We start from the raw sequence: 27325 nt of genomic DNA, 5'->3' as shown, positions 1-27325 counted from the left end.
GCAAATGTCAAACAACTCCACACACTGATAGAATATTTATTTCTGTATTATAATTACCGAGCTTGGATTTTTAAAACTAACTTCGTTTTTCACCAATAATTTTTCTACAAATTATTCGATACTGGCAAATACTCGTTACCGGTAAAACGACTGTATAATAGAGAAATTACTTTTAATTGAAATTTCAATGTGTTTGCATCTTTTTGACCGTTGTTCGAGAAGAAAAAAACTCGAGATTGTATCATTGTATATAATAGATACAGAGAGTGGTAGTAAAGCTTTCAAGAAAACAAGCTGAGTAGTTTTCATGTGAAACCACTTGTCTACAATTTATTCAACAATCCTTGTACATCATGCATTTAGTGAAGGTCATTATACGCACGAGCAATCCAGCACACAGAGTTAGTCGTTCAACAGAGTGATTGTAATCGTAAACAAATCCAGGTCATTGTATTCTCTTGGTGCTTTATGACAGGTAAGATTCTAGTTTACGTAAAAATATTTATATCAGTTTATGATTTTAATGTTTTTATATACATTTATCATATATTTAAAAAAGTTCAGCATCGGATCTTGCCAGAGGAGAGAGGGTTCAAAGAGGGGGGGGGGGTTCAAAGGGTGAAGTATCATATAGATTTTGCCAGAATGCTATCGAATACACATATATGTTATGATTAAGGATATTGTGGACCAAATAGAGTGAGGACAAGTTGGAATACTGCACGTTCAGAATCACACAAAATTGATATATGCGTAAACAACTTTTACGTGTTCACTGGGAATACTAACGAATGTCGACAACTGCAGGCAGAAAATTACCATGTATTAAATGCGAGAATTTTCCGTTATTTAAAGTTAAATGACCTAAATTCTTACCCAACTGGTATAATGAAAATGAAACAAATCATTTCATTTACATCACAACCCCAGGCCCATTTTCTTGTTATTTTATAGTCTCAGAGAGATATGAAGGATTTATTTAAGGGAATTTGATGTTTAAAATTTTGATGTTTCATATTAGCTCCATCATTATTTTTTTTTTTTAATTTGAATTTTAGCATAACAGCTGAACACATCCAACATGACATCAGCAGGTTTGTAAACATTTTTGTATGTTGTCTATCAAATGACCTTTCTATGATCGTTAAGCTTTTCTCACATCACATTTTTGTCCTTTTTTTCTTTTTTTACTTAGAGTATGTTTATGAGAATGGGAAGTTCAAAGTTACAGATAAAATGAAGAAAGATTTTGAAAACTATGGATACATAATGATCAGGTATTAATTTCATGATACATAGCTACGGTAGTTGATACACCTGAAATTATTGTGCCAACAAGTTCCCCTCACATATCACCGTACAATTAGAAAAATAACTTGCAGGTAATTCTACAAATTTATAATAAAAATAAATATATACTGATTTTTGTAGAAAGCTGTTGGATGAATCGGAATTAAAGAAAGTGAAAGAAGTACTTGAGGAAAACAAAGAAATCACTAAACACTCATATGGAGTAAGTATATACATGTATACATGTATACATGTATATGTGTGTTCATTAAAAAGTAACTTTCTGATTTATACTTATACTTATCACTGTAAATTATAGTCATAATATTTGATAGAAGTGACATGTCAGATGTGACTTATAATTTTTTGTCCACAGATTTCTGATGGAACAGGAAGGGAATGCAGGATGGCATTATGGAGTCATCCAGGAAGTGATGTCACTGGCATGGTGGCAAGGTGTGAGAAAGTATCTGAGACCAGTGAAAAGGTAGCCTAACAAATTTGTGAAGACTTCACTTTTTACATGATTAATTTTATTTTTAGACTGAAGTAACTGTTGAAAAAATATGAAAAATAAGATTACTTTTTGAGAATATTGTGGTTAATTATTATATCTGTTATTTTGTTTAAATATTCGCCAGTTACTTGGAGGGGAAGTGTACCACTATCATACAAAACTAATGATGAAGGAGGCCAAAACAGGAGGAAGTCACCTATGGCATCAAGATTACGGGTGACTTGATACCTTGAAAAATATTTTAAAGGATCAAGCCCAAATTCTTGCAATTTCCTCTTACAGGGGGTGGTTTCCCATTAATCTTTCAAAAAGTCATAATATCATGTATCTTAAATTGTTTACTACATCCAAATACTTTTTTTCATTAACTGTTTGTTTGGATCTTATCAACTGATCAGTCAAAAACTTTCTTGATGATTACCAAGCCAGTGGTGACTAACACCAGTGTATGATTTTGTAATATACTGGTATTGTTAAAAGACAAATAAATAAAGTGTGACTTTTTGTTTACCTTTAGATACTGGTACAAGAATGGTTGTTTGTTCCCAGATATGTTAACTGTTTTTATCTCCATAGACAAGTGCAACAAGGCCAATGGCTGTCTACAGGTAAGCTGTGGAAGACAAAAACATGTGACATGTTAATCAACAAAATGGGTACATGTAGCTAGGACGTTCAACCCTGTATATTAAATACACCAGTCATGGAAAACAAACAACACAAATGTTGTGATATTTGAAAACAAAATTAAACATACAAGCTGGTACAAATTAAAAAGAATTAATTGGTAAACAACTGCAGGTGTATGAAAGGAGTAGGTTGCTGTTAATGTCATGTACATATTTAATCCAATATTACGAAATTGAAAACAATTAATATTATATCATTTCATGTTACCTGGTAATCATTTAGAGGCTTGTCATTTGTTTTTCACTATTAACTACAAATTAATTAACCATGAAGATTCTAAGCAAATTTTTTTATTGTATAACCTTCCTGTATATTTATTCAAAATTATGGTGATTCGGAAATCAGGTTAATCACCAAAGACGAAAGAACAGATATACAAACCATGGGGTTATCAAAAGTTTTGCACATTTTTGTATCAGTGTATTACGTAAATATTTTCCCTATGAAGATTCTGCGAGGTTCCCATAAATGTGGCAGGATCGACCACTTGATGGTAGCTGGACAGACTGGAGCAGATGTAGAGAGAGTGAAAGAGATCGAGAAAGTGTGTCCAATGGAGTTTGTGGAAATGGAACCAGGTATGTCAAGACTAAGAAACAAGACAAAACAGTGAAATCCCAGTCAAAATCTAAATACATGTATATACTCAATTGACATATATACATGCATGCATGTATTGAACTACCATTTTGCCACATTCTCTTAGATAATTAATGTAAGCGACATTAAGACATCATTGGTTTGTAGGTGATGCACTGTTCTTCCATAGCAATTTGTTACATACCAGCGGACCTAACAACAGTGATTTAAGAAGGTGGGCCTTTCTGGTAGCATACAATACCAAGGCCAATAACCCTGTCATACCCCATCATCATCCACAGTACACTCCCCTCGAAAAGGTAAAAACCATTTTTCTGTTGATAATTTGAACTGATTCACAAAGAATGTATATCATTAGAACAGAACTAAAATTATTTGATATGATGGGATTTGAGTTGAAGATATATAAAATGTTTATTATGTAATGGTATCAGGCTTGGGGTAATGCTAAATGTAATGGTAATGCATTGCAATGCATTACATTTTTTTCAAAGTAATGCTAGTAATGTGTAATGCCACAAAATTAGCATTACAAGTAATGGTAATGTAATTCATTACTTTCCAAAATCTAGTGTAATGCTAGCATTACATGGCATTACTTTGCATTACTATGCTTATTTATGCATGTTCAGTGTTCACTTTAAAAAATGTGATAAATGAATGAATAGTTGAAATTAAATTTGATTAGATTTATTTTTAAAGAAGAAAGAAATAATTCTTGAGATAAAAATGTTTTAATTGTATTATTAAAAAAGATTTTTCAAAATTCATTTTTGAATTGTTAATATAACTAAATATTTCAGTTTTCAGTTTTATTTCAGTTTCATAACATTTTTAAGAGTGTTGTTATTAAGAGTTTTTAATCATTTAAACAATTTACTCCAATTAGTTTGCACTTCAGTAAGAAATGTGTTAACAACACACTATGCCCCCAGGATTCTAAGTATCAAAACAATCTATTGTTATAAGAAGTGCTGAACACCCCAATCCCCTTCCCTTTACTATGTCTCAATAGAATAGGAGACAGACATGCACCTTTAAAAGCAAAATGAATGCACTGTCCATTCATGATGAAAATCAATATCACTTCCAATATTATAACCTATTTGAAAATTTTTTTACTTACTTATTCTCTCTCTCTTTCTTTCTTTCTTTTATATTAAGTACACTGTACATTAGTTTGGACTGATAGAAAATACAAGATTCATGTACATGTATTTTTTCTATTATTGAACTTAATATATCCTAAGATAAAGATCGTCAAACAGTATTTTTCGGTCCAAGCTTCGACTGTTCCTGTAAAACATTTATTTAGTATAGCTGGGAAGATTTTCAAACTAACAGGATGCAGTTAAAAGATGAACCCTTTGAAACTTCGATCATATATTGCAACAGCAATCTATTGTCTTGAGTTGTCCTCAGTAGAAAGAAATACGATTTAAAAATTAAAAAATGTAATTGGGAAAAATCATGTTTATAAATTTATACACTTTAGTGTCCAAAATTATAAAGATTTGTGTCATCTGGGGAAATATCTCTATTCAGCTTTTAATAACCGCAACATTAATGGAATATTCCATAAATTGTTTTTTGTTGTGCATGTAATTCTGTGTCTCTATTTCGTATCTGACATTGTATCATGGCAAATGTCTATAAATATATAAATGTCTATATATATTTGACTTATTTAATGTTCATAATGCCACAATATAATTATATACTGAGCAAATAAAGAATGACTCTTGTATACATGTAGTCATTGAATTTGAACCTGATACTGAGCATGAACCTGTAGATATGTTAAAGAGTGTTTTATATTTGAAACATTTGCAAAAACTCTTTCTTAGCTTTACTTTAAAAAAAAGAAGTAATGGTAATGGTAATGCATTACTTTACTCATGTAATGGTAATGTAATGCATTACTTCAAGAAAATCAAGTAATGGTAATGGTAATTTAATGCCCAAATTCATGAAGTAATGGTAATGTAATGCATTACTTTACAATGTAATTCACCCCAAGCCTGAATGGTATATTATATGAAAGTACATGTTAATCTTGAAATAAGGATTGGAATCAAATCTCTAAACGTACAATTGAATAGTTTTTGCAAAATATATTCACCTTCTAATTTAAAAATATGCAAAAAAGTTTATATGTCAGTGAACACTCCCCATACTTGTGTTCTTTTCCCAGTTCAATTAAATACCTGGTAATTTTAAAGAGTCAATAAATAATCATACAATTATACATTGTATATGTGTGTAATTGTATTAGTACAGAATTATTTGCTAATGTGAAGATTGAATGACACTTGTATTACTACTTTCGTATCAAAACTTTGATAACAGGTATCAAACTCAGCAATCAAAGACTGCACCAATGTGACGGACATGTCTGGGAAAGAATTTCTGAACCCTACCGTGGATAAAACTGTGACACTGGACGAGAAGGCTAGGTAGATTGGACAGTAAACGCTTGATCGTCAGTTATGTTTACTTCTACCATTTAAGACTTTTATTTTACGTGCCATGTTCACAATATATTTTTATATTGGATTATGATCATCAATTGGTATCAATAGATTGTGTATATTAATTTTAGAGGGAAATCACAAATATACAACTTAACAGATTTAACTTCATTTAAGCAATTATGTATGTGACATATTCTGTACACAAATATAATAACAGATGTATACTAGCTGGTTGCCAGATGATAAATAAATATAACAATTTTGTAATGATATCAAGTTTTATTTTTACCCTCATTCAACATGTATGATCATGCACATTAATCAATTCAACAACTTTTTTTTATCCAAATGCTAATACATGTACAAGTTCAATTAGTTAAAGCTGTTTCCTAAAAACTGCCCAAGTCTAATAGCTCAAGATGGACCGGTGAATATTCAATAGTTGAGGACAAGCCACACCCTCATCTTTAAATTGCATGCCACTGACATCAAATGGTCATAAATCATAATTTATTATATGTAAACAAAAAAAAATATTGAACAGTCTATGAATTCCTAATACCAAAAGTATTATATATCTGGGGGGTTTTCTCACATTTAACATAAATGTAAATTATGGAAAGACTGGGGTGCTTTTTTGTTTTTTGTTTTTTTTAGGAGCAAGTTATTTGGTTATGACAGCAATCTTAAGAAAATTGCATTGGCTTTACATGCCACTAATAATCAATCTCCACAAATATGAAGTTTAACCTTAAATGAATATAATTTAATGAAAATGTATCTTTTATGAATATTGAGTCAGGACAGCTGAGTTAACTTCCCTGAATTTTTAAAATTTTAACTTTGATTTAATGTTTTCATTCAATATGACAAACGGAGTACTACAAATTCTCCTGTCTCCTTAATCAGGCAAAAATTTCAAGATGAAAAATTAAATAAAAATACAAGCTAGTACCATGAACACTTATTTGTCAAGGCAAAATCCATATTAACAATAACATTTTTGTGAGAGAGAGAGAAAGAGAGAGGGAGCTATTCTACAAATCATCTTGCCTATTACCTATAATAGCGCATAACTTCCATTGCAGTTTTCAGTAAAATATGTAACTCAAATACTGACACAAACCATGTAAATAAAAAAATACTGACTAGATGAATCATTATGTAGTAGTGTGGCTGTACATGTAATTACATGTACCGGTATGTCAAATTAGATGTACACAAATATTGTTCACTTCATGATTATCTTAATATGGACTCGTGTTGAGAAAAATAAAGCTTGTTTTGAACAATATTCAATAAATTTAAATCATAATTAACATTACTCATAAATACATGTTATTTATATAAATATTAACCATATATCATTTTGTGGCTAAAGGAAGATTTATCCATGGCACTCATTTAGATTCTCTCACAAAATGTGTATTGTATAGAACATGTACATGGTAAAATCACTCCCAAAATGAACATTGTACTGTACTTGTATAATATGGTAAATACTTATAATCACATTTTAGAAGATTTTGTTAAAAAAGAAGACCCAAGAGTTGGTCTCATTTGTGACTTGATATTCTATAATACCTGGTCTTTTTGACAACACTTAATTAAAATTAAACCATTTGTGCAAAAATTGCCCTCCATCACCAGAATATATATACATGTACATGTAATATGTGTAACTATGAGATAATCAAATATGACATTAAATAGCCTGGATAATTTAACAAAAACATGTAACAAATTTAAAGATTCATTTGTGCATTCAATAACAGTGTAAACATTCTTCAATATTTTGATTTCTGTATTTGGCACAAAGTTGAAATGGCCCATATATTATCTATAAATTAAAAATATCATCTATATATAAAATAAAAAGAAAATAATTATCTTTAAAAATTGAACGGAAGAAATTCTACACTGGACTACTAACATCTAAAAGCAATATGTTTTCACACTACACCTACACTACATTTCTAAAATCAGTGAGATCTATGTGTAGAGGCACTACAATACAGATAAAATTAAAATCACAATACTTAAAGTTATTCATTACACGCACTGACTAGGATGTCAAATAAAAACAGCACCAAAAATCAACTAAGCTATTATTGCTGAAAATGAACACAATTCGACTTACAATTTTGGCAACGATGAACAAAAAAATACAATATATATCTATTCCTGTATTAATGAAAACAATTTCCCGCCTCTCAAAAATGACATAGCACAGCATTTTAAAAAGACACACAGTCAATGATATGTTGCTGGTCATTACAAAGAAAATAAACAAACAGACAGACAAACAATCTAACAAAAAATTTACAAAAAGCACACTGCTTCACAGTAATAATGCAACAAACCCCATTGCTCACCCAAGGTACACTGGGTAGTTGCTACATTTTTACATTAAAAAAAAAATGTTTAATCATCATGTGATGAAAAATGAGCAGCCCATATGAAAAATGGTAAATAACAGACAAGTAAAAATTCACATATTCTCCTGACATAAGCTTGCAACATTGCTGATAAATATATTAAATTCTGAAATAAATTAAAAACAAAAAAGACCTTTAATACAAGTAACACACAATACCTTTATTGACCAGTGTTCTTGGGATGTGTTTTTGGCTTTTTCTTTGGCTTGGGTGGATGGAGCCAGTTAGCAGGTTTGTTTTTTATTTTATCCCATAGAAGTTCCTGGATGTCAAACAAAACTGTGTTGTACCAAACATTCAGCTGATTCAACTCAACATTGTTCCCCGTTTTATCAATTTTCTGACCTATTCTATCACATTTCCTTAACAAATCATGCAGGTTTGCTTGTACAGGAGCTGGTGCATCAAACAAAACATAATCTCTAAGTACTTCACAAACGGAAGTTTGAGATGGTCCCCTAACTTCATTAGTACAGCGTCCTATCTTTTTATTGCACAGTGAATGACAAAGATTTTGATATTGGCAATGTGAGTCTTTTGAACACTTCTTTTCCTCTAGAATATTCCCTATCATGTGTTCTGACATAATGTTTTCAAAAGAAACTAAACTAACTTCATACTGCTGTGTATAGCCAAAACACTGCTCCACATAATCACACATGTAGAACTTTGAATTGTAGGTCTCAGAAAATGTAATGCCATATTCTAGCAACCCCACTGCCACATTAACTCGCTTGTCCCATGAGGGGAACATCCATCGATATGTGTTTGAGAAAAAATTATCCAAAAACGTCTTGTTGTGCTTGTTAAATAGAGGACTGGCTTTCATGTGCTGATAGGCATACATCGGCCCACAAGTGCCATTTTTCAGGGGAAATATTGGATCTCCATCAAAGATAAAAAGTATGAAAAACTCATGGATGTTGAGAAGTTGCCACATTGAGTTTGCTTCCCCATAGGTTAACTGCAATGATAATGCAATGTTAATAAATCTTGAGAGTAGATATGTAAAACATTTTTTTACTTCTTCATACAGTAGAAGCAGTTTATATCCTAAACTGCAAGGCATCCCATACCAAAAAAAGTTCTACAGAGTCATAACTATTTTGTAACTAAACTGGTAACTTTTTAGTGCCTCAAATTTGAGGTACAAAAAAGTTATGACTGATTTGTAACTATATTTGTCTTTGTCGTTTTGAAGTATAACTAAAATGTACCTATATCACACTTAGACAATTTTCACTATAACTTTTCTGTACCTAATTTGAACTTAGTCATATTAAAGTATAACTAAAATGTACCTATATCACACTTAGACAATTTTCACTATAACTTTTCTGTACCTAATTTGAACTTAGTCATATTAAAGTATAACTAAAATGTACCTATATCACACTTAGAAAATTTTCACTATAACTTTTTTGTACCTATTTGGACTTTGTCATTTCTTAGTATAACTAAACTGTGCCTTATTCAGACTTAGAATTTTTCAGTATAACTTTTTTGTAACTAATTTGGACTTTGTCATTTTTAAATGTTTGTTTCACTTTAAATACAACAGACTTAAACTTTTTTTGTACATGAGTATATTATAGATTTAAAAAAAAACAACATGCATATATTCACACACAGTGAGTCTGTCTGACACACTCTCACACACTTGACCCTGGGTATTTATAAATTTTACTGCCTGAATTTCAATGCTATTATTAATACCCTTCTTTAATAATAACTTCATTTTAAAAACTATTGCAGTTTCCTGCAAGTTTGTGTTTTTCATCTCCTCTTCTCTTATAATTCACATTACAGCAACAAAAACTAGCTATTGTGTTTCTGATAATTTTCAGCTAATTCTTTAACAGCTAGTACACTCTGAGAAAAGTGTATGTCCATTCATATGTTGTTCAGTTATCAGTGAAGTTAATTGCAGACCTTTTTTTATAGAAAGACAGGTGTGATATCAGATGTGTATATACCCCACCAAGCCCTCAGGCTGTGTAAGCCTTAATTCACACCTGTGTGATTGTCTCTATTTAATCATGCGTAAAGTCCAGCAAGCTCTTTTACTATTATGCAATTAAACAATGGACTTGATTAAATGCTTGCTTTTCATTTTAAGAACAGTTAATAAACATGATAAACATTCAATTGAAGAAAAAAACTGATATGCATTTCCTCTCAGTAAATGTGATTGGCTGGGTTGATTCAATCTTTATAGATAAAACTAAATTGACTTGGGTAATTAGTTTGTCTTTTGAGTTATCATAATGTTTGTTTTTGGTGCAAAGCATATGATATAAAAAGAGAAATTATGTATATTCCCGCTTGTTTTTGAATCCACCATGATTCAAAATGGCGACCTATAGTGATAGTTTCGTATTATTATTAGTGCTAATATTTTATTACATACTGCAAGATCAGTGAAATAATATCCTTTATTTAATTAAATTGGTTTTTTACACAATGAAACACTAGTAAATTCATCCTGTAATTACTGAATACAGTTTTTAAAAGTATTTTTCACTCTACTTGGTAGCTGTGATATGATTGGTCAGATTTCAAACTTGATCAATAGCGGAATTTGATTGGTTGATATCATATTCACTCATTTTAAACATGAAGAAGGACAACAACACTGAGGGTCTTCATTCCTGGATTATCAGAGTTTTTGTGTAAAGTTTAGTTAGATTTCCATGTTAAGAATGATCTGCATCAATGATAATTACATACAGAGAAAGTCCTGAGTGATGGGCTCGGATATATGTTCGTATTTTTAAATGATGGCTGCCCAGATTTGCTGGAGGAAATCATTGTGAGGAATACCATGGTAAGTTTTTGATAATTTACTGAATATATATCTATAGGAACAAGATAATTTTATTGGATTGCTATCAGCTGATATAAATATTTTAGTAAATCAACTGTAACACAGGGATTTTTACCAGTAAATTTAAATTACCAAGATGACAACAAACAAAATGGCGGAACTTACTGGGCATAGTGTGATAAGTGTAAGGATAATGTTCAATGTCTCAAGACTGTCTTCTATTTTTGTATGTAAACTATCTATACTGACAAGATTATAAATATACATCAATATAACAGAGGTGAAGCACTGCTCATGCAGCTATCAGTTTAACTAAAGTAATTAGATCATTTTGTTTTACACAGATTAAAAATTCAGAACTTAATGATCTTTATAGCGAAATATAAACTGCTGTGATGACTGTTATATATTTTTGATATAATTACAGACTGTCCAATTTACAAAGAAGACAAGAAAGAGATGCAATGGCATATGCAGCAACTTGACTACACATCCTGTTAACCTCCTGTCATCACCTGCCTTGATCTACTGATACCACCCCCATCCCTGGAAAAAATCTCTGGACTCATTTCTACCAGCAACACCAGGGCATATTCATTGAATATTATTCAATATATAGTAATATGCTCAGTCCATGTGTGATGATGTGTGATTTTCGTGCATGCACTATTCAGAACAACCAACACCCAACTTATCCATAGATTATCCCACAAACAACTTAGGACCAGAGCTGGGAACAATGACTTATCTTATGCCATATTTTTTTTTTAAATTCATATATCGATCACATTAGTTTTGTATTTTGTAGTTTTTCTTTCACAAACTGAATTTTTCTAATTTATACATGATGTATAGTAGACAAAGCCATGTTAACTACCATGATTAACGAATGAACCTAGCTGGAATTTTATTTATTGATGGTAGATTTTTTTCAGTCTTGGTGAAATGATATAAAAAAAACTGTCAGCACTTAAATAATGTATTTAAAATGAAGAATTTGATAAAATTATGTTTCATTTTATCTTAAACCAAACAAATGTTCAAAAGGGTTTCTTTCATAAACCACTATTTTTCAGTTGTTTTTAATTCTTAATTTGGTAAATATGTACCTTCGAAAAGTGTCAAATAAGCTGTTTGCATACTGCATACTTGGTATTTTGTTTCTCATAATAATCTCCCTAGTAACCACACTATTAAATAACTAAAATTATAAATTATATCAATTGTAATGTACAAGACATTCAGGTATGAAGTATGGGGGGATTTAAATTTACATTTAAAAAATTTAATAAATATGTATCCCCCCCCCCCCCCACACTTTTTGTGACCACGTTACAAAAAGCATAAGAGGGGAATGCCCCCCCCCCCCCACACCACCAAACAACACAGATTAGGATTTTCATGAAATCTAAGTTATGAAAACACTATGCTACAACCCACACCCACAGAGATTAGGATTTTCATTATTATGAGAAGTTGTCCTTTCTTGTCATTTTCCTTTTTGCTTTTTAAGATTTTTGGATGAATCGCCCCCCCCCCCCCCCTTCAACAACAATGCTATGTGCCTATCATTTCATTGTGCTGCTATGTAATGAAAAAGAAAATAAGTTTATCGGTAAAATCAATTCAGAAAAAAAAGTTTTCATGTTAGCATATACATCATGATGCTGAATTATTAGTGTTACTATGCTAAAAGATGTTACAATTATGTGTCATATGATTATCTAATATAAGAATTATATTTTGATGGCTATTAATTCTTATCTTAAAATCTTAATTTTTCATAAAAAAATAATCAATTTGCAATAATTATAAGATTATAATATGTAAATGAAGAACTTCAATGCTAAAATGCAAGTGATACCTTATTTATACCTGAAATAATGCATTTTTTACCTATAGATGTAGTATAATGGTATTTTTAGTTTACCTTAAATGTATCTAAATCTATAACTATAATGTAACTCAAAGTATAACTATAATGTACCTTAAAATGTAACTCAAATGTGCCTAAATCTATAACTATAATGTAACTCAAAGTATAACTCTGATGTACCTTAAAATGTAACTCAAATGTGCCTAAATCTATAACTATAATGTAACTCAAAGTATAACTCTAATGTACCTTAAAATGTAACTCAAATGTGCCTATATCTATAACTATAATGTAACTCATTGTATAACTCTGATGTACCTAAAAATATAACTAATATGTGCCTAAATGTATAACTTAAGTATACCTTTATTTGTTCTTATTTAAAAACATAACTATTTTGTAACTTTTTTATAACTATTTTGTGCCTGATCTTGATTTCTTTTATGAAATAAATTGTTGATAGTTATATTTTAGTCATGACTTTTTTGTACCTAATTACAGAGTTACAAAAAAGTCATAACTAAATGATGCAACTTTGGAACAGAATAGAAGTAGTGGTTCCAAAGTTGCATGACTTAGTTATGACTTTTTTGTAACTATTTAAGCCTTCAAAAGTCATGACTTTTTTGTAACTTTTTTTGGTATGGGATATATTCAAAATGATCCATATAATTCTTCAGAAATATTACATGCTATATTCCCCAACAATCTTTCATACCTCAGATAAATTCCACATAAAGTTTCATCTTGTTTAAATGTAAAAGCAAAGTACCGATAGCAAAAATTTAAAACCATCATTCATAGAAATTTTCTTACCTGCCCATTGTTATTGAAGTCAGCATATTTGTCAATCTTTTGTAACAACCTAGAAAAGTCAACTTTTCCTAGTTTGGAATGCAGAAATTTGTGTAGCATATCATGGAACTGCTTCATTGACAATGGTTCAGGAAGGTGGGAATGTGGTAGAGAAGTCTTGTAAGAATGAGGTAGTTTGACAACTGTGTCTTCATATTGGAATGTCTGAAAAAAAGCATTTAACCCTTATGAGTCTATATACAGATTTTTATGTGACAAAGTATTTGCATATGGGTATGGATTGCAGAAAAAGAAAAAGTTCAAAATAGTTTTATGAGTAAGTATGAATTATTCACATGGATGACAGTGATAATTTTAAGATCTGTAGTCATGGAAAATTATTTTTAAAAAAATGTCCACTACAAAAACAGTTCTAATGTAAATGTGCCCTACAGAATGTTTAGATTTGGAAGTTTTAAATAGTACATGTACCATACACATGCTAATAGATAGGGCCTATCTACTAACTGTGCATTATGGTTTAATCAAAACCCTTAACTGCAGAACCTTGTTCTGTAGATTCGCAATAGTGATCAGTCAGTTAATCAAACATGTACATAGCCATGTACTTTTGATAGCTTTTGTCCAACAGCTGTTCTTATTAAGTTTTGTGCATTTTTATCCCTTAGCTCTTTACCCTTGGAGTGTTTGTTAGTAATATAAGGGAAAAGCATGTCCATAAATGAATTTCTAAGTCAAATAAGGGGTAAGGTCAAAGTACACTCCTATATACACAAAGGTTTCCGTCCCTCTTATAAATACATTTCATTAAAAATTGATTGCAATGAAAATGTCAACCATGCAGGCATTTCCATTACATATCAGTATCAACACATTATATAGTACTTGTGACTTGTTTTTATTACATACCAGTAATGGACCATTTTGATGATGACAGCTGTGGAGTTGCACAATTTCATCTACACAAAGAGCATGGCACCATGAACCAGCTATTTGGCCCTCTTTATAGTCCTGACACTGGAAGTAGTGTTTTAGTTAAATAAATGGCTTTATAGTGATGATCATAAAAAATTATATACTGCACACCTCATAAAATTGTAATAATTTTTTTCCATCAATTGATAGCCACTTTAAAAAAATGGTACATGCATGACTAAACAAACATGCCAGATGTAGATTTACTGCTGTAATTCATAGATGTGCTCGTTACAACAGGATCTACTGGTAAATTAAAATAAATTTCAAGATTATTCCAAACGGCTCAAAAAACAAAATCCTTGTATGAATGTGCTACTAACCAACTGTTTGACCACTTTTTCTGTATGACATTTGTCTCGACTTAGCTGCCAAATCACCAGAAAAAGAGAGGCAACAAGGAAAGAGCACAGGTATATGGCAGTCATTATCTCCTTGTCCAATCCGCAACACTGAAAAAAAAGATTGAATGTGCTAAACTTGTACTTGTAGTGATGCCCACACATATGCAGTGCAACACAAAGGAAAATATTCTTTTTTTTTTATCCAGATTTTCAAAATTAATGTGTACTTCAAAGTTAATTTCAACGTTATTTTCAAAAGTCTCTTTCATTAGTTTTAAAAATTTTACAAATGAAATTAACATTACAGGTTATTTTTTTAATTTTCCCTTTAGTTGATTTGGTTAATAAACCTTGTTTTAAATAATAAGTCCTAAATACCAGAATTTGCAATATTCTCTTTTTTCTCCTTTTGAAGAAGAGACGGAATTCTCTGTTCATGGAGAGCAACATGGTTTCTGCAACCTGTACAATGGTTTTAAAGTTGAAGGTGTATGCTTACATTCTGCAAAAATAAAAAAAAAATCTTAAAGCATAAAAAGCAGGAAATAAGCCATAAATGAGCTTGTGTTTATTTCTAGATATAGGTTTTGTGTCACATAGGAAAATTTGGTTTTGTTTATAAAAACGTTTCCTGGTAAACAGGATCACATGCTTTCAATAATCATTGTTTGGGCACTAAAATGACTAAAGGGATACATCTGATAAGAAGAAGGCCCCTATGTGAAAACTGCAATGTTTTCAACAGTTCAATCACATGTAACATTTAACAGTGTTTAAGAGTAAAATATTAAATTGACGTGAAAATTTGTAAATCAGGTGGTAATTTTAGGTGTTAATTTGTGCAAAAGGCCATGAGTGCTCTGTCCCAAAAATAAAATGGTTATTCTTGAAATAAATACACACACAAATCATGAAAAACATATAGCCTTATATAGCAAGCTTCGTGATGGTTACGTGATATAAACATGTAATTCCCTATACTGTACCTGTGTGGGCATTGATCAAGGTCTGTATGTGGTGATAAATAGGTGACGTATGCTGTGAACAATGTTTACTTAGTAGTCATAGATGATGAAAATGTTCAGGGTTTTTTTCCCCCCATAAACCGTTCTGACAAAAATTACAAACCTGTCAGCACATGTCACAGTTCCCATACAAACACATAGACCTAACAAATTATAACATCATTGGTCTATTTCACTCTCGCCACGTCTTATTAGACCTATGTTTACAACTCATCGTTTGAGTGCGTGGAGAAAATTCTGGTGATGTAATAGTAATGGGTAGAACCAAGATTGAGAGACAAAATTATTCCGGATTACAAATGTCTATAACATGGTCAAACATTCAAAGAAGAATATGGAGTACATATGTAACCATGCGCGGATCGAGATAAGGAATTTGGTCTGTTAGATTTATTAGATCTGATTAAATCTAGGTCTGTGCTTACAATAATAAATAAGAATGAAAGGGGAAGCTCTGTATGAGGCACTTGACATGAAACGCCTGTTCATACTAGATGGAGAAGAGGAATAATGGCAAGCAAATGTATATAACATCAAATATTGTAAATTATGCACAATGATAGGAGTACAGAAACAATGAATATGTTTGGGGTTTTTTTCTTGTGGTGACCTTTTTGCACTTAAAATTTGCTAATTTACTTATGATAACAGCATTCCACACTTTAAGTACATGAAAAAAAAAAGATTATAGTGTTGTTGAGATTTATAGATATGCTGACTTTATCGCTACATGCATGTAGGCATACTCTGTCGTAGATCCTTATCAGTGAGCGCACTGACTTTTCTCTTTAACCCCTGTAGTTCTTCCTCGTACACGACAGGTATATACTATATATACGTTGTTAGTATAACTAAACGTGCACATGCACTTAATTTTAAGATCGCGAAGTATTCCTTTGCTGGTTATTTCATGCTTTACTTTCGACAGAGCAAAAAAAACGTGACTTGATTCAACTTGTACAAAGGGCTAATAAACATAGAGACAAAAACTACTGTATCCTGAAATTTTGCAAGAACCAAACTTGTTCCAAACTAACTCATGTACAGCAACTCAACAAAAACTCATGGGTATTTAGCAAAATTGTTCCGTATATCAAATATATATCATTCTGATATACATTGTATGTACATGCCTCTGTATTTATATATACAAAATATAAATGACAAAATTAAAAAAAAAAAAGCGTACCAAAGTGATGTTAGGGCCACGATCTCCAAAGCAGTAAACGTGATGCCTCAAGGCCACATCGCTCACATGAGCAACAAGGACCAACTTATTAAGAGCTTTACAAAACTAAATACAATGCAAGAAAAAGCACAGATATAAATGCACAAAAGTATTTTTCACACTTGTTCATTCTGAATTTTACATTTACTAAAAATTCCATCAATTTACTATAACAGCTTGATTATACAATTGAACTCTCATATTGTTATATCCACATTTTCCATCAAAAGAAAGTTTTGTAAACATGGGATTAAGTTTGTAAAATCTTTGGATCTCTAGTTATATTGATCGTTCTATGATGTCCCCCAAAACAACATTTTAACTAAAAAGAATTTCCTGTTCAAGCTTTCCTGCATATAAATGCATGCATCTTACATGATTTGCCTAGGAAATTTTCATAGATACATACATTAATTATATCTGTGTAAAAATTTGAATTTTAAGTAAATGTGAAAATTTGTTTTCCAATATCATTTGAAAGAGGGAATGGGTGTGATTGGGGGTTGGGGGGGTTGGGGGGGGGGGGTTAAATACAACCAGTCTAGATTAAAAGAGACATAATGTGAGAAAACATTTATCATCATAAATTTTCATGTGAAATTCTGTGTACATATACATGTTGGAACACCCCTTCAAATTGTTCACCTTTCTTGAATTGAGTTATGATTTCTTTATCGTTGATCAATATTTATTCAAATACATTTATACGGTGTATACCTTATATCATATTTAAAATTGTTCAAATATGCTCTGCACTAAACGTGATAAATACGCGCGTTTTGGCATTTCCGTCAGAGAAATTTGTCAGTTGTTACTAAATATACATGTAGTATATAATTTGTAGCACGTGTGTTTTATAAAAATTCAATAAATAATATTAGAGGTGTTAATATAAACATGAAAATAGTTTTTAGGTAGTTCATACTGGCTTTGAAGAAAGCGATTATTGCACGTGGGGTGAGGGTGCATGAATTTCTGATGGGAGTATTTTTAAAATTTTCAACATACCCACTACCGTTTTTTCTGATGAACCACAATAAAAATAGTTATTCGCTCGCCTAATTTGCTCTTCCGGGTTGTTCCTTGCCTCTAGATTGCAGTTAACACTGCTGAGAAGCTTTGATGCCTCCACCTGGAACATGCTAGTAATGTAGCATTAGGATACCATGCATGACTCGTCGAAAACCCGCCACGGTCGGTCTTGCGTACGCTTACTGACTGTGCACCAACTTACTGAATTTTTCTCGTTCTCATGAATATCATGCCTACTCATTTCACCTATGAGAAAATGACAATTGCATTCTTCATATTTTTGCGGTATGAAAGCAACAATTATAATTATGTGGATGTTGTGAAAACATACCGTTGTTGATAGATGCATTTGTAACACTAACATGATATGAGGGATTTCCTTCATGAAAATGGGAAGGAACCAATCGGAATACAATATGAATTATTTGTAAAGACGAGAAAAATAATTCAGACAGCTAGCCCATGATCATTGAAGTGAGATAGAAATAGGTTTCCGAAGATGGGTATACATGTACTTTTCAGTTGGAGGAAAGTTGTAACTTTTGAACGATCAACTCGGTTGACAGACCGTAGAGTAATATCAGATATATGTAAAAACCATTTTTAAAAGTCATTACAAATAAATGCATGTTTCATTTGTCGATATATATCTCTGATATCGTAACAGAGCCTGTGTAAGTGTTTGACACTGAAGGACAATACAAATTCAATTTTCCTGGAGAGTTAGAGTTCTACAGTGACGTACCATGAGGGTTGAGAGCAAAAAGTTTTACTCGTATAAAAAAAATTGTCAAAATTTCTAGAGTATTCTCACATTACTGAGATGAAAATTCAAAAATGATTGAAAAAAAATTGGCATATTGTTAAAACCTTTTGTTAAATTCAATCATGGTTTTGCGATTTGGTTAGTGCGGGCAAACCTCTTCAGTAACGCGCCCCCCTTTTTACCTGAGCCTATAACCACTTTACACATCTGAAGAGGCTGATTACGTTTGACATCAATAGATCTTCTTGTCAGTAAATGGAACTGCTCAGACAAAGTTTTGACACACACAACTCTATATATAATCGCTAGATCCGGGCGTTTGATATGTGACATTCTTTAATATCGCAGCATCTCTAGAATGCAATGGCCCTGTTTAAGGGTAGAGATTTCTCGTAGTACTGTGGCACTGGTTCGCAAAGGTTGAATTGTTTGTGGAGAATGATGATGAAGTTATTGTGTAAACAGAATCAACACGTCTTTACCAGAGTATCTAGTCCCGTTTTTAAGAACGAGTTTCTATGATTGACGCTTAAAGGCTTACACAACTTTGTTAGTCTAAAAACCTGTCAAGACAATTGCAATAGTTTTGAAATTAATCACATTTTGTAACATCAAACATCAAAACTGATTGATAGAATATACTCAACAAAAACCGTACATTGCACTATATGCCCATATAAAAGAACAGTGTTCAACAGGAACAGGTCAAATAAAATTTCGACCTTGTGAGGTTGTTACGTTTTTCTTATCACAAGGAGGACATTAATTCGGACTACCAAGAATTCTAAAGAATTTGGGGAACATTAAAGACCTGTAATGTGAGATGGATATTAAATTGTTTACATATTGTAAGTATTAAAAAAATAAAACACATCGTAATATCTATTGATACAGGTACAATAAAAATGTAATGATGATACTGTCTTATAATCAGGTTGGCAGAAATCTTAAAACAAGTTTAAGTAGTCATTTCCGCCATACTGTTTATCATCAAGTTATGAATATCCAATAGAGCACGTAAGGATATTTAATTTGCATATATTATAGATTGTTACTCAAAAATTATCAGATTTGAATAGCTATGGGTTATATAATACAGTTGCAAGAAAAAAAGGTTTAAACAGGGTATGTTTGTAAATCAAAATGTCTCTAAACACTGTTGTTAAAAAAAACTACATTACGTATTTCAGAAACCATGTTTGTTTATCATCTGGATTATTTATTTTTTTGTTCTTTTCAGTCCTTGTTTTGCCAGTAATAAACTTTTATGGATTCGGAGGTAAATATTTTCGTTTGAATAAACTACTTTGTATATGTATATGGTATTTATTTGCTGTTTGATTGTCAACTAACAAGTATACACTTTACACTTTCAAGAGTAGGATTTCCTTGTTTAAAATAGTGATTTAACAGAAATCAATATCAACTTGGATATTAAGATACTATATAGTAATAGAGAAATAACTGCTAGAAATATGAAATATTTTTCTTTCGAATAAAACCGACTTCGATATAAAGTCTATAAAAATATTTGAAATATCTGATTTTATTCTATATCAAATACATGTAAATGTGTATGACTAAGAAGACAGTTCTAAGATAGGTATAATGGTTGATTTGTTTACCATCCAGCCTTGTTAAGTTTGTGACGACACAGAGTTAAAATTTTATTAATATAAATATAGAATGAATTTAATCCAATTTCATGGTATACAGTTAGTTAGTTATGTATCTGTACAGCCTACATGTATACAGTTGCTAATTCTATTTCCTGTTATGTTTTTTATTTAATTTTCAATTCATTTAAAGGAGTATTAATTTGGACAGTCGCTTTATACTAATTTATTTCCCTTTTCGGGGGACTAGAGTCGGCGCCAGCAACAAGCAATGTGAATTCCACCAGATCAAGATCGTATCTCAAGTGCATGTTCTGCAACGATGTGGATACGGCCGATTCCTGCATAGACGAGATAAGCTGTGCTCCCGGCCAGGTACTGAGTATGAATTCATATCGCCAACACTTTGGGACAGACAGAAAGGGTTGACTAAATCTCCTCGCAAATTATGAAAAACAAGATAAGAAATATGGTTTTGTTGAATTTTATACCATGTACAAGAATTGCAACCGAATGTCTGAAAATAGTTTTTATTAAATACAAAAACATTTTTTCAAAATGCGGAATAAAACCTCATCTTTGGTGGTCAATCTGTTTCTCTCTGCAATGTTCTGTTCGATTCTCTCTCACACAGAGAGAGAGAGAGAGAGAGAGAGAGAGAGAGAGAGAGAGAGAGAGAGAGATGCATACTAGGATGGCTCAATGATAGTAACCACCTTTTTTGCAGTACTGCTTTCTAGACAAATACTCAGAGATAACAGTCCTCGATGGCAAGGAGCTCAACATCTACAAGTACAATGCCGGCTGTCGGAGTACTGCGGTTAGTTACCATTGTAATTAATGTTATGTATAGGTCCCAAGGACCTATTCTAATAACCTTATAAATTTCTTTGTAATATCACTGGTAAATGTGTATGTGCAGATTTACCAGACGTGGATAAATATATTCAGAATGGAACTAAATGTTCCGAGTTATTTTAGGTTATACACAAGACAGCTATTCGAACACGTTGAGTGGTATTCTGTTAACGTACAGGTATTTATCATATATATAATTACATTACTTGTTTCGCTTGATTTTACTAATAGGTCTCTTTTTAAAATAGATCTGTCACATTGCGCAGTGTAAGGAAAAAGAGAGTGGGTTTAGCTACAATGGGAGTAACCACACAGCAAGAGTGCGATCAAAGCGACAGATGATACGGCCCGTTCACTGCTCAGAATGCTGCACCAAGGACCGCTGTAACTTGGATCTGTGCGACTGTAAGTAGACATTTGTTTCCATCTATTTATAAACAAAATACTTTAACTGGTTTAACATTTTTAAATTTAACAATATTGGACCAAATAATGTTTTAAAATTTGTTGCAAAAATTATAAAAGCGTAACAGGGACTCGAACTCAAAAGATTTGTAGTTACCACTCTAACCCATTGCGCACCGCTGTTAGGTAGCTATTTTGGGAAAGAAAAAAGGTATAAATGTTATACCTGATATTATTGCATATTTCGATAAGAAGTACGTCATAATATGGAGGAGAAAGTTCTTAATTGCTCATTCTCAGTGTACGCTATGGGAAAAGCAACTTAACAAAGTAACTAGAAATATCATATGCAAAGAAACTTAAGCAAAAAACCAGTCGTACAAATTATCCAATATAGCATAAAAAAAATTATGACTTTGCAGACCACAAACAGGATTGATTATTTGCCGTTAGAGCAAAGGGCTGTTTAATTTATTTTTTATTTAAATATAAAATAACTTAAAAGCCAACTAAGATTATTTTTTGCGTTCTGGTGCAAACGATTCGCAAATAATACGTTCAACTGAAATACATGTAAGAAGGCTTTATATATTAATGTCTAACTTTTTTAAATAAGCGAAGCTTTTGTTCTGTGACGCAAAACTTCTGCCAATATATTCGTTAATTCAAGAACTAATGTATATTACTTGTAATATTCATTATAAAGCGTTCCCTTTTGTCAGGGACTCGTATATATAAACGTCCCTGCTTTTGCCATTATTGTACTTTTAAAAAATATATTTGATAACTGATAAATGACTGATGATAATGGGTTGTTCAAATGACAGTAATTGTGATCGGGGCCAAAAATGTTAAACATTTCTTTTTACAGTTTAAAATGATTGTTTTTGGATTTCGCTCTCAATTATCTTAATTCAAATAAATTCAATTCGCTTAAAATAATGGGGTTTTTTTTACGTCAATAGTTAAATCATCTGGGTCTGATGCCACGAGATGTTACTCTTGCCAGGACTCTCTGGACCCGACCAAGTGCACCGAGACCACATTCTGTCAGGACGACGAAGTGAGTTCCACGTGAATCACAGCCCTGTCATTTGACAATTTGATAATTTTATCGTTAAAAATCGGTGAATTTGAGTGATATTATTTTAAATTCTAAATTGGTTGATCTAGATGTGCCTGCTGACTCAGGAAATTAGGATCAACCCCGACCAGTCTGCAACTATTGTCTACCAACAGGGCTGTAAACGAATAGAGGTGAAAAACGTGCACAATTATCTACCCCTTTAATTTTGACCATTTAAATTTTAAATTTTGTACATTAAACATGTACAGTTTCGAAAGATTGTAGACATTAAATAAAGACATCATATACACATAAAATTAGGTAACTGTATTCAGCTGTATCATGTCTTGGATATTGTTTATTATTTTAAGGGAGGGAGTTGAGGCTGTAATTACTATAGTATTGAAAAGCAAATGCTTTTATTTACTTAGTTGTGTAAAGCTGTTCATGCAAACAATATTCTGGAAACCAATGAAACCACCACAAAGAATGCGCCCTCTACCACCACCACCACCACTGCGGTGCCCTCCACAACGAGGCCGACTCTGGTCGAGTTTACCCCTCCCGTCAGGAAGCGACTCCTTCGCTCTCGCCGAAGTAACAATCTGATTCAGCTGAAGGCCGAGTGCTGCCAAGGGGATCTGTGTAACGCCTTTGATATACAAGACCCTGACCGTAAGAATTTATCTTTATGTTGTTACAATGAAAGATGATTAAAAGTTTGATAGATTGTCATATAGTTTTAAAAAACGTCCCTTGGGTCTAAATCATTTTTTAATCGTCTGTTTAACGTTTCAAAAAATTTTAAGTCAACTTTATTGTGTAGAATGATTAGAATCTATAGGATAAGAAATACTTAAAAATATCTCTACTACTTGATATTAAGCAGACAAACTGAGTTTGGTTTAAATGATTATAGTGAGCAAGGAGGTTTTTACAATGATTGTGAAATCTATTCATTACCCCTTTGTCATGGTGGATCTCTATTGATCATATTGTGGAAATGCATTAATATTTAAAAAGTCATCTCTCGATCATCTGTTGTGCATCTATAAGGTACATTTGATGCATCGATGGTGGCCTATTCCAGAATTAGGAAATTCACTGTGTCTTGGTCTGACAATTAATTTCATACTTATATATCTTCTAACTTAATACTGGGCATCTAGCTGTATCATACTTTGGTGAGCATTGTTGCCCTGGAGCCTCTTGTTATTGTATTACTTTTATTAAATTGAAAATGTCAACAATAATCCAAATTAAGAGTTGGTATGTAACTAATTTAAACAAAATCATCATTAATGCGAAACACTATTTCCCTTCCTATTGTAGTGTATAAGGACAGGGAGGCATTTGTGGACAGAGATCACCATCTGATATCCCTCCCCGACAACTATGAATGTCGTAAGTATACTAGTATATCACAATACCCCAGACGACACGTTTCTTAATTTTATATAACTTTTTCCAGGAATTTTTTAATGGTTTACTACTACTTTGACAAGCTTTCTTGCAAAAAATTAAGGTACCTTACCAGGCATTTCTGCAAAATACTAGAGAATGCAAATTCCTACAAAATCTTCTTGAAAATACATTTGAATTGCTGATATAAAAATAAATAAATATAAAGCACAGCGAAATTCACTATATTGGAACTCTATCTCGGCCGGGCAGGGCTTTGAACTCACGACCTCTAGAACCTATACGCTTCTGGCAGTGAGCAGCCACGGTTCTAACCACTCAGCCATCTAGACATATACAAGTAAATTTTAATCATTTTAAAAATAATTATAAAATTAATAATTTTTATTGGAACTCTTTATAACGAGGAGATACAAAAAAGATGCTCAAGGAACGTGTCGTCTGACCTTAAACTTCTGTTGTCTTGATTATCTGTTAACAGCTTTATTCATGAATATTTTTACTCATTTCAAGCTACAACAACAACAAAATCTATAAACTTTACAATGCCAATGACAACAACAACAACCACGACCACAACTGAGCCAACAACACCCCAATCCACAACATCTACACCAACAACAGAGATGACAACTATGGAACCAACAACACAACCAGAGACAACAGTAACAACAGCTTCTACGGAACAGACAACATCTACACCAACAACAACCACTATGCCAACAACAACCACTACACCAACAACTACCACTAAGCCAACCACTACAACCACTATTCCAACCACCAATATGCCAACAACCAATAAATCAACCACAAATCCACCAGCAAAAACCACTTTACCAACAACCACCACCACTACGCCAACTACTACAACTACACCAACAACCACTACTACCACCCAAACAACCACGACCACTACACCTACAATCACGACCACTACACCAACGACTACTACCACCACGCCAACAACCACTACTACTACACCAACAACAACCACTACAACCCCAACAACTACAACAACTGCTCCAAAACCACCCAGTAAGTTTTTCATTCTAATTTTTTTAGCTAGGACCTATAGGCTTCATAAAATAATTTTATACCTAGATGCTAAGAATTTTGAATTTCATGTTTCTTTCCTCTTACAATCACACAACTTGGCAAAGTAATAGTTAACAAAGTTCCAAAAGTTCAACTTCAGAAAGTGATAATAAAATAAGATTACCATTGTAAATTATAACCTTGTTTGCTTTTGGAAAAATTTAATCTATAAACAAATTTATTTTGTTTATCGTTGCCACTTTGCATTTTGTTACAAGAATCCTAAACTCGCAGAAACTTTATCAAAGTGTTAGTTCATGATAAAGTTTAAAAAGTGTCTGACCTTTTTGCTATAAGTATAACTAATGCTCAATCATTACAAAATATATTTGCAACATATTTCATTTTTTTCTTCCTTTTTTTTCAAATTAGCCTCCTGCAATTTGTGTAATGGTATGCCAATTTACATCTGTGAGGAGTATTTTACACCAATGAAATGTGATACCAGTGAGCAGCAGTATTGCCTTAATATCCTTGTTAATAATAAAGATGGATCTAGGACAGTAGACAGAAAGTAAGAATCAGATTATTTTAACCCAATAAAATCATCAAAGGGTAGTGATCACAGGTGAAACAAACTCTTAATAGCTTCTAATTTATTCATACATCAAAAACATTGAAGACTCAGAATGAAAGCATGATTCTTTGATGGGGTATCGAGTTGTTTTTTCAATATCAGTTTCATTGCCATATGAAGTATACAAAAGTGTCTTTCTCTCACAAAGAAGTTTGAGCAATATCCTTTTTGTTTAGAGAGTATATGTCATAATTCTGTGCTCATCCTGAGGTCTTCAAACTTGGAGAAACTTACTTTTGATCCAAGTCTCACTATTATAAAAGGCATAGACTGTGGAATCATTTAAATTCGTGGGGGCCAATTTTCGTGGATTGTGGGTTTTTTGCCTATTTGTGGGGAGTAATTTCAGTTTCAGAAACAAAAGTAACTCTTTCATAATTTGTTTTCATCAATGATGTAAATTTGTGGGTGAGAGCTACCCACGAATTCCACAAAAAATTGAGCCACAACAAATTCTAATGATTCCACAGAACATATACTGTGGAATCATTCTAGTTTTTGGGGGTCAATGTTCGTGGTTAGCCAAAATTTTCCTGCTTCATTGGGAGGTAATTTCGTTGGTAGTATAATCGGGATAATGTATATTTGTGGGCAAGTGTTACCCACGAAAGCAACGAACATTGGTCCCCCACAAACAATGATGATTCCACAGTATAGTGGAAAAGTGAGCCTGTCTAACTTTTTTGGCCTCAGAGCCTGGTTAACAAACCCTCTGGGATTGTGTTCCTTTTCAGATGTGCAACAGAAAAGGAGTGTAAAAGTCAGTGGTGGGATCAGACCTCAGACAGACAGGAATGCTCTGGATATGATCCCAACAGATATGTGGCAGAGTATTTCTCCTGCACCTTCTGCTGTTCATCCAGTCTGTGTAATGCAAATATTGTGCCTGATAACCTGTATGTGCCTCAGAGTTAATGCACATTCCTGTACATGCAGCAGAGTTATTGATGACTCTAATAGACTCAATCACCTTGTTTTGGTTTTTATATAAAAAAGTGGTGCAGGAAAACTTGCAATATTCAATGTCTGATTTTATGTAATTCCTGACAAAATGTGTAAAATGACATGGCTTCATCAAAATATAATCATCTTTACACACATAATGACTCAGATACTTGTGTAGCATAGTGATTATCGTTTTTTCTGTGTAACTTTCATGCACCTTATGAAAAAAAAATTGTCACAAAGTACAGCAAAACTCAGTTACAGCAAAGTCCTGAGGTCTGACAAACTTCACAATTAAATCTTACATTTATACATGTACATTCTTTTACATCTCATGACAATTGAAAAGTTACATGAAATATATTGAATTCAAAACCATAGCTGTCTTACAAATTCATATTATTAGGTACATGTATATAAAATTTTTGTAATGTAAGACT

General features: G+C 32.2%; 3 protein-coding genes across 4 annotated transcripts; 2 read left to right on the top strand and 1 right to left on the bottom strand.

Moving 5' to 3' along the window:
• The first annotated feature begins 358 nt into the window (after positions 1-358).
• LOC128155603 (L-proline trans-4-hydroxylase-like) lies at positions 359-5843 on the top strand. Its single transcript, XM_052817403.1, has 10 exons — positions 359-475; positions 1059-1094; positions 1196-1277; positions 1432-1513; positions 1667-1777; positions 1932-2023; positions 2325-2415; positions 2946-3075; positions 3245-3396; positions 5447-5843. Exons 2-10 carry the CDS (start codon positions 1082-1084, stop codon positions 5555-5557), a joined length of 864 nt encoding a protein of 287 aa, XP_052673363.1. The 5' UTR covers positions 359-475; positions 1059-1081; the 3' UTR covers positions 5558-5843.
• A 141-nt stretch (positions 5844-5984) lies between these two features.
• On the bottom strand, positions 5985-16122 carry LOC128155601 (divergent protein kinase domain 1B-like). 2 transcript variants are annotated; one of them, XM_052817399.1, is made up of 6 exons: positions 15976-16122; positions 15226-15349; positions 14827-14955; positions 14438-14545; positions 13529-13732; positions 5985-8973 (listed from the first exon to the last, which is right to left on the bottom strand). In XM_052817399.1, the coding sequence occupies exons 2-6, from the start codon at positions 15295-15297 to the stop codon at positions 8170-8172; spliced, it is 1317 nt and encodes a 438-aa protein (XP_052673359.1). In that variant the 5' UTR covers positions 15298-15349; positions 15976-16122; the 3' UTR covers positions 5985-8169. The 2 variants fall into 2 exon arrangements, with proteins under 2 accessions (XP_052673359.1, XP_052673360.1); XM_052817400.1 differs by lacking the exon at positions 15976-16122 and adding an exon at positions 15834-15967.
• A 3440-nt stretch (positions 16123-19562) lies between these two features.
• LOC128155600 (uncharacterized) lies at positions 19563-26958 on the top strand. The gene is made up of 12 exons (XM_052817398.1): positions 19563-19746; positions 20139-20177; positions 20765-20889; positions 21242-21334; positions 21621-21777; positions 22743-22840; positions 22951-23034; positions 23275-23518; positions 24176-24247; positions 24779-25303; positions 25736-25877; positions 26675-26958. Exons 1-12 carry the CDS (start codon positions 19722-19724, stop codon positions 26853-26855), a joined length of 1785 nt encoding a protein of 594 aa, XP_052673358.1. The 5' UTR covers positions 19563-19721; the 3' UTR covers positions 26856-26958.
• The last annotated feature ends 367 nt before the right edge of the window (positions 26959-27325 follow it).

Source organism: Crassostrea angulata, chromosome 7 (genome assembly GCF_025612915.1).
Source record: "Crassostrea angulata isolate pt1a10 chromosome 7, ASM2561291v2, whole genome shotgun sequence".
NCBI classification, from domain to species: domain Eukaryota; kingdom Metazoa; phylum Mollusca; class Bivalvia; order Ostreida; family Ostreidae; genus Magallana; species Magallana angulata.
Note: the sequence above shows the minus strand (reverse complement) of the source record. Positions and strands in the feature narration are given on the sequence as shown.

What these genes read in the sequence shown, in the direction of transcription:
- LOC128155601 (XM_052817399.1), bottom strand. Translation starts at nt 15,297, where the DNA reads ATGTTGCTCTCCATGAACAGAGAATTCCGTCTCTTCTTCAAAAGGAGA. An exon ending in AAAAAGTGGTCAAACAGTTG is followed by an intron (nt 14,546 to 14,826) that starts GTTAGTAGCACA and finishes CACTACTTCCAG; the next exon opens with TGTCAGGACTATAAAGAGGG. An exon ending in ACTTCAATAACAATGGGCAG is followed by an intron (nt 8,974 to 13,528) that starts GTAAGAAAATTT and finishes TTATCATTGCAG; the next exon opens with TTAACCTATGGGGAAGCAAA.
- LOC128155600 (XM_052817398.1), top strand. Translation starts at nt 19,722, where the DNA reads ATGGATATTAAATTGTTTACATATT. An exon ending in CCCCGACAACTATGAATGTC is followed by an intron (nt 24,248 to 24,778) that starts GTAAGTATACTA and finishes ACTCATTTCAAG; the next exon opens with CTACAACAACAACAAAATCT. An exon ending in AACTGCTCCAAAACCACCCA is followed by an intron (nt 25,304 to 25,735) that starts GTAAGTTTTTCA and finishes TTTTCAAATTAG; the next exon opens with CCTCCTGCAATTTGTGTAAT.
- LOC128155603 (XM_052817403.1), top strand. An exon ending in TATGGATACATAATGATCAG is followed by an intron (nt 1,278 to 1,431) that starts GTATTAATTTCA and finishes TGATTTTTGTAG; the next exon opens with AAAGCTGTTGGATGAATCGG. An exon ending in TCACTAAACACTCATATGGA is followed by an intron (nt 1,514 to 1,666) that starts GTAAGTATATAC and finishes TTTTGTCCACAG; the next exon opens with ATTTCTGATGGAACAGGAAG.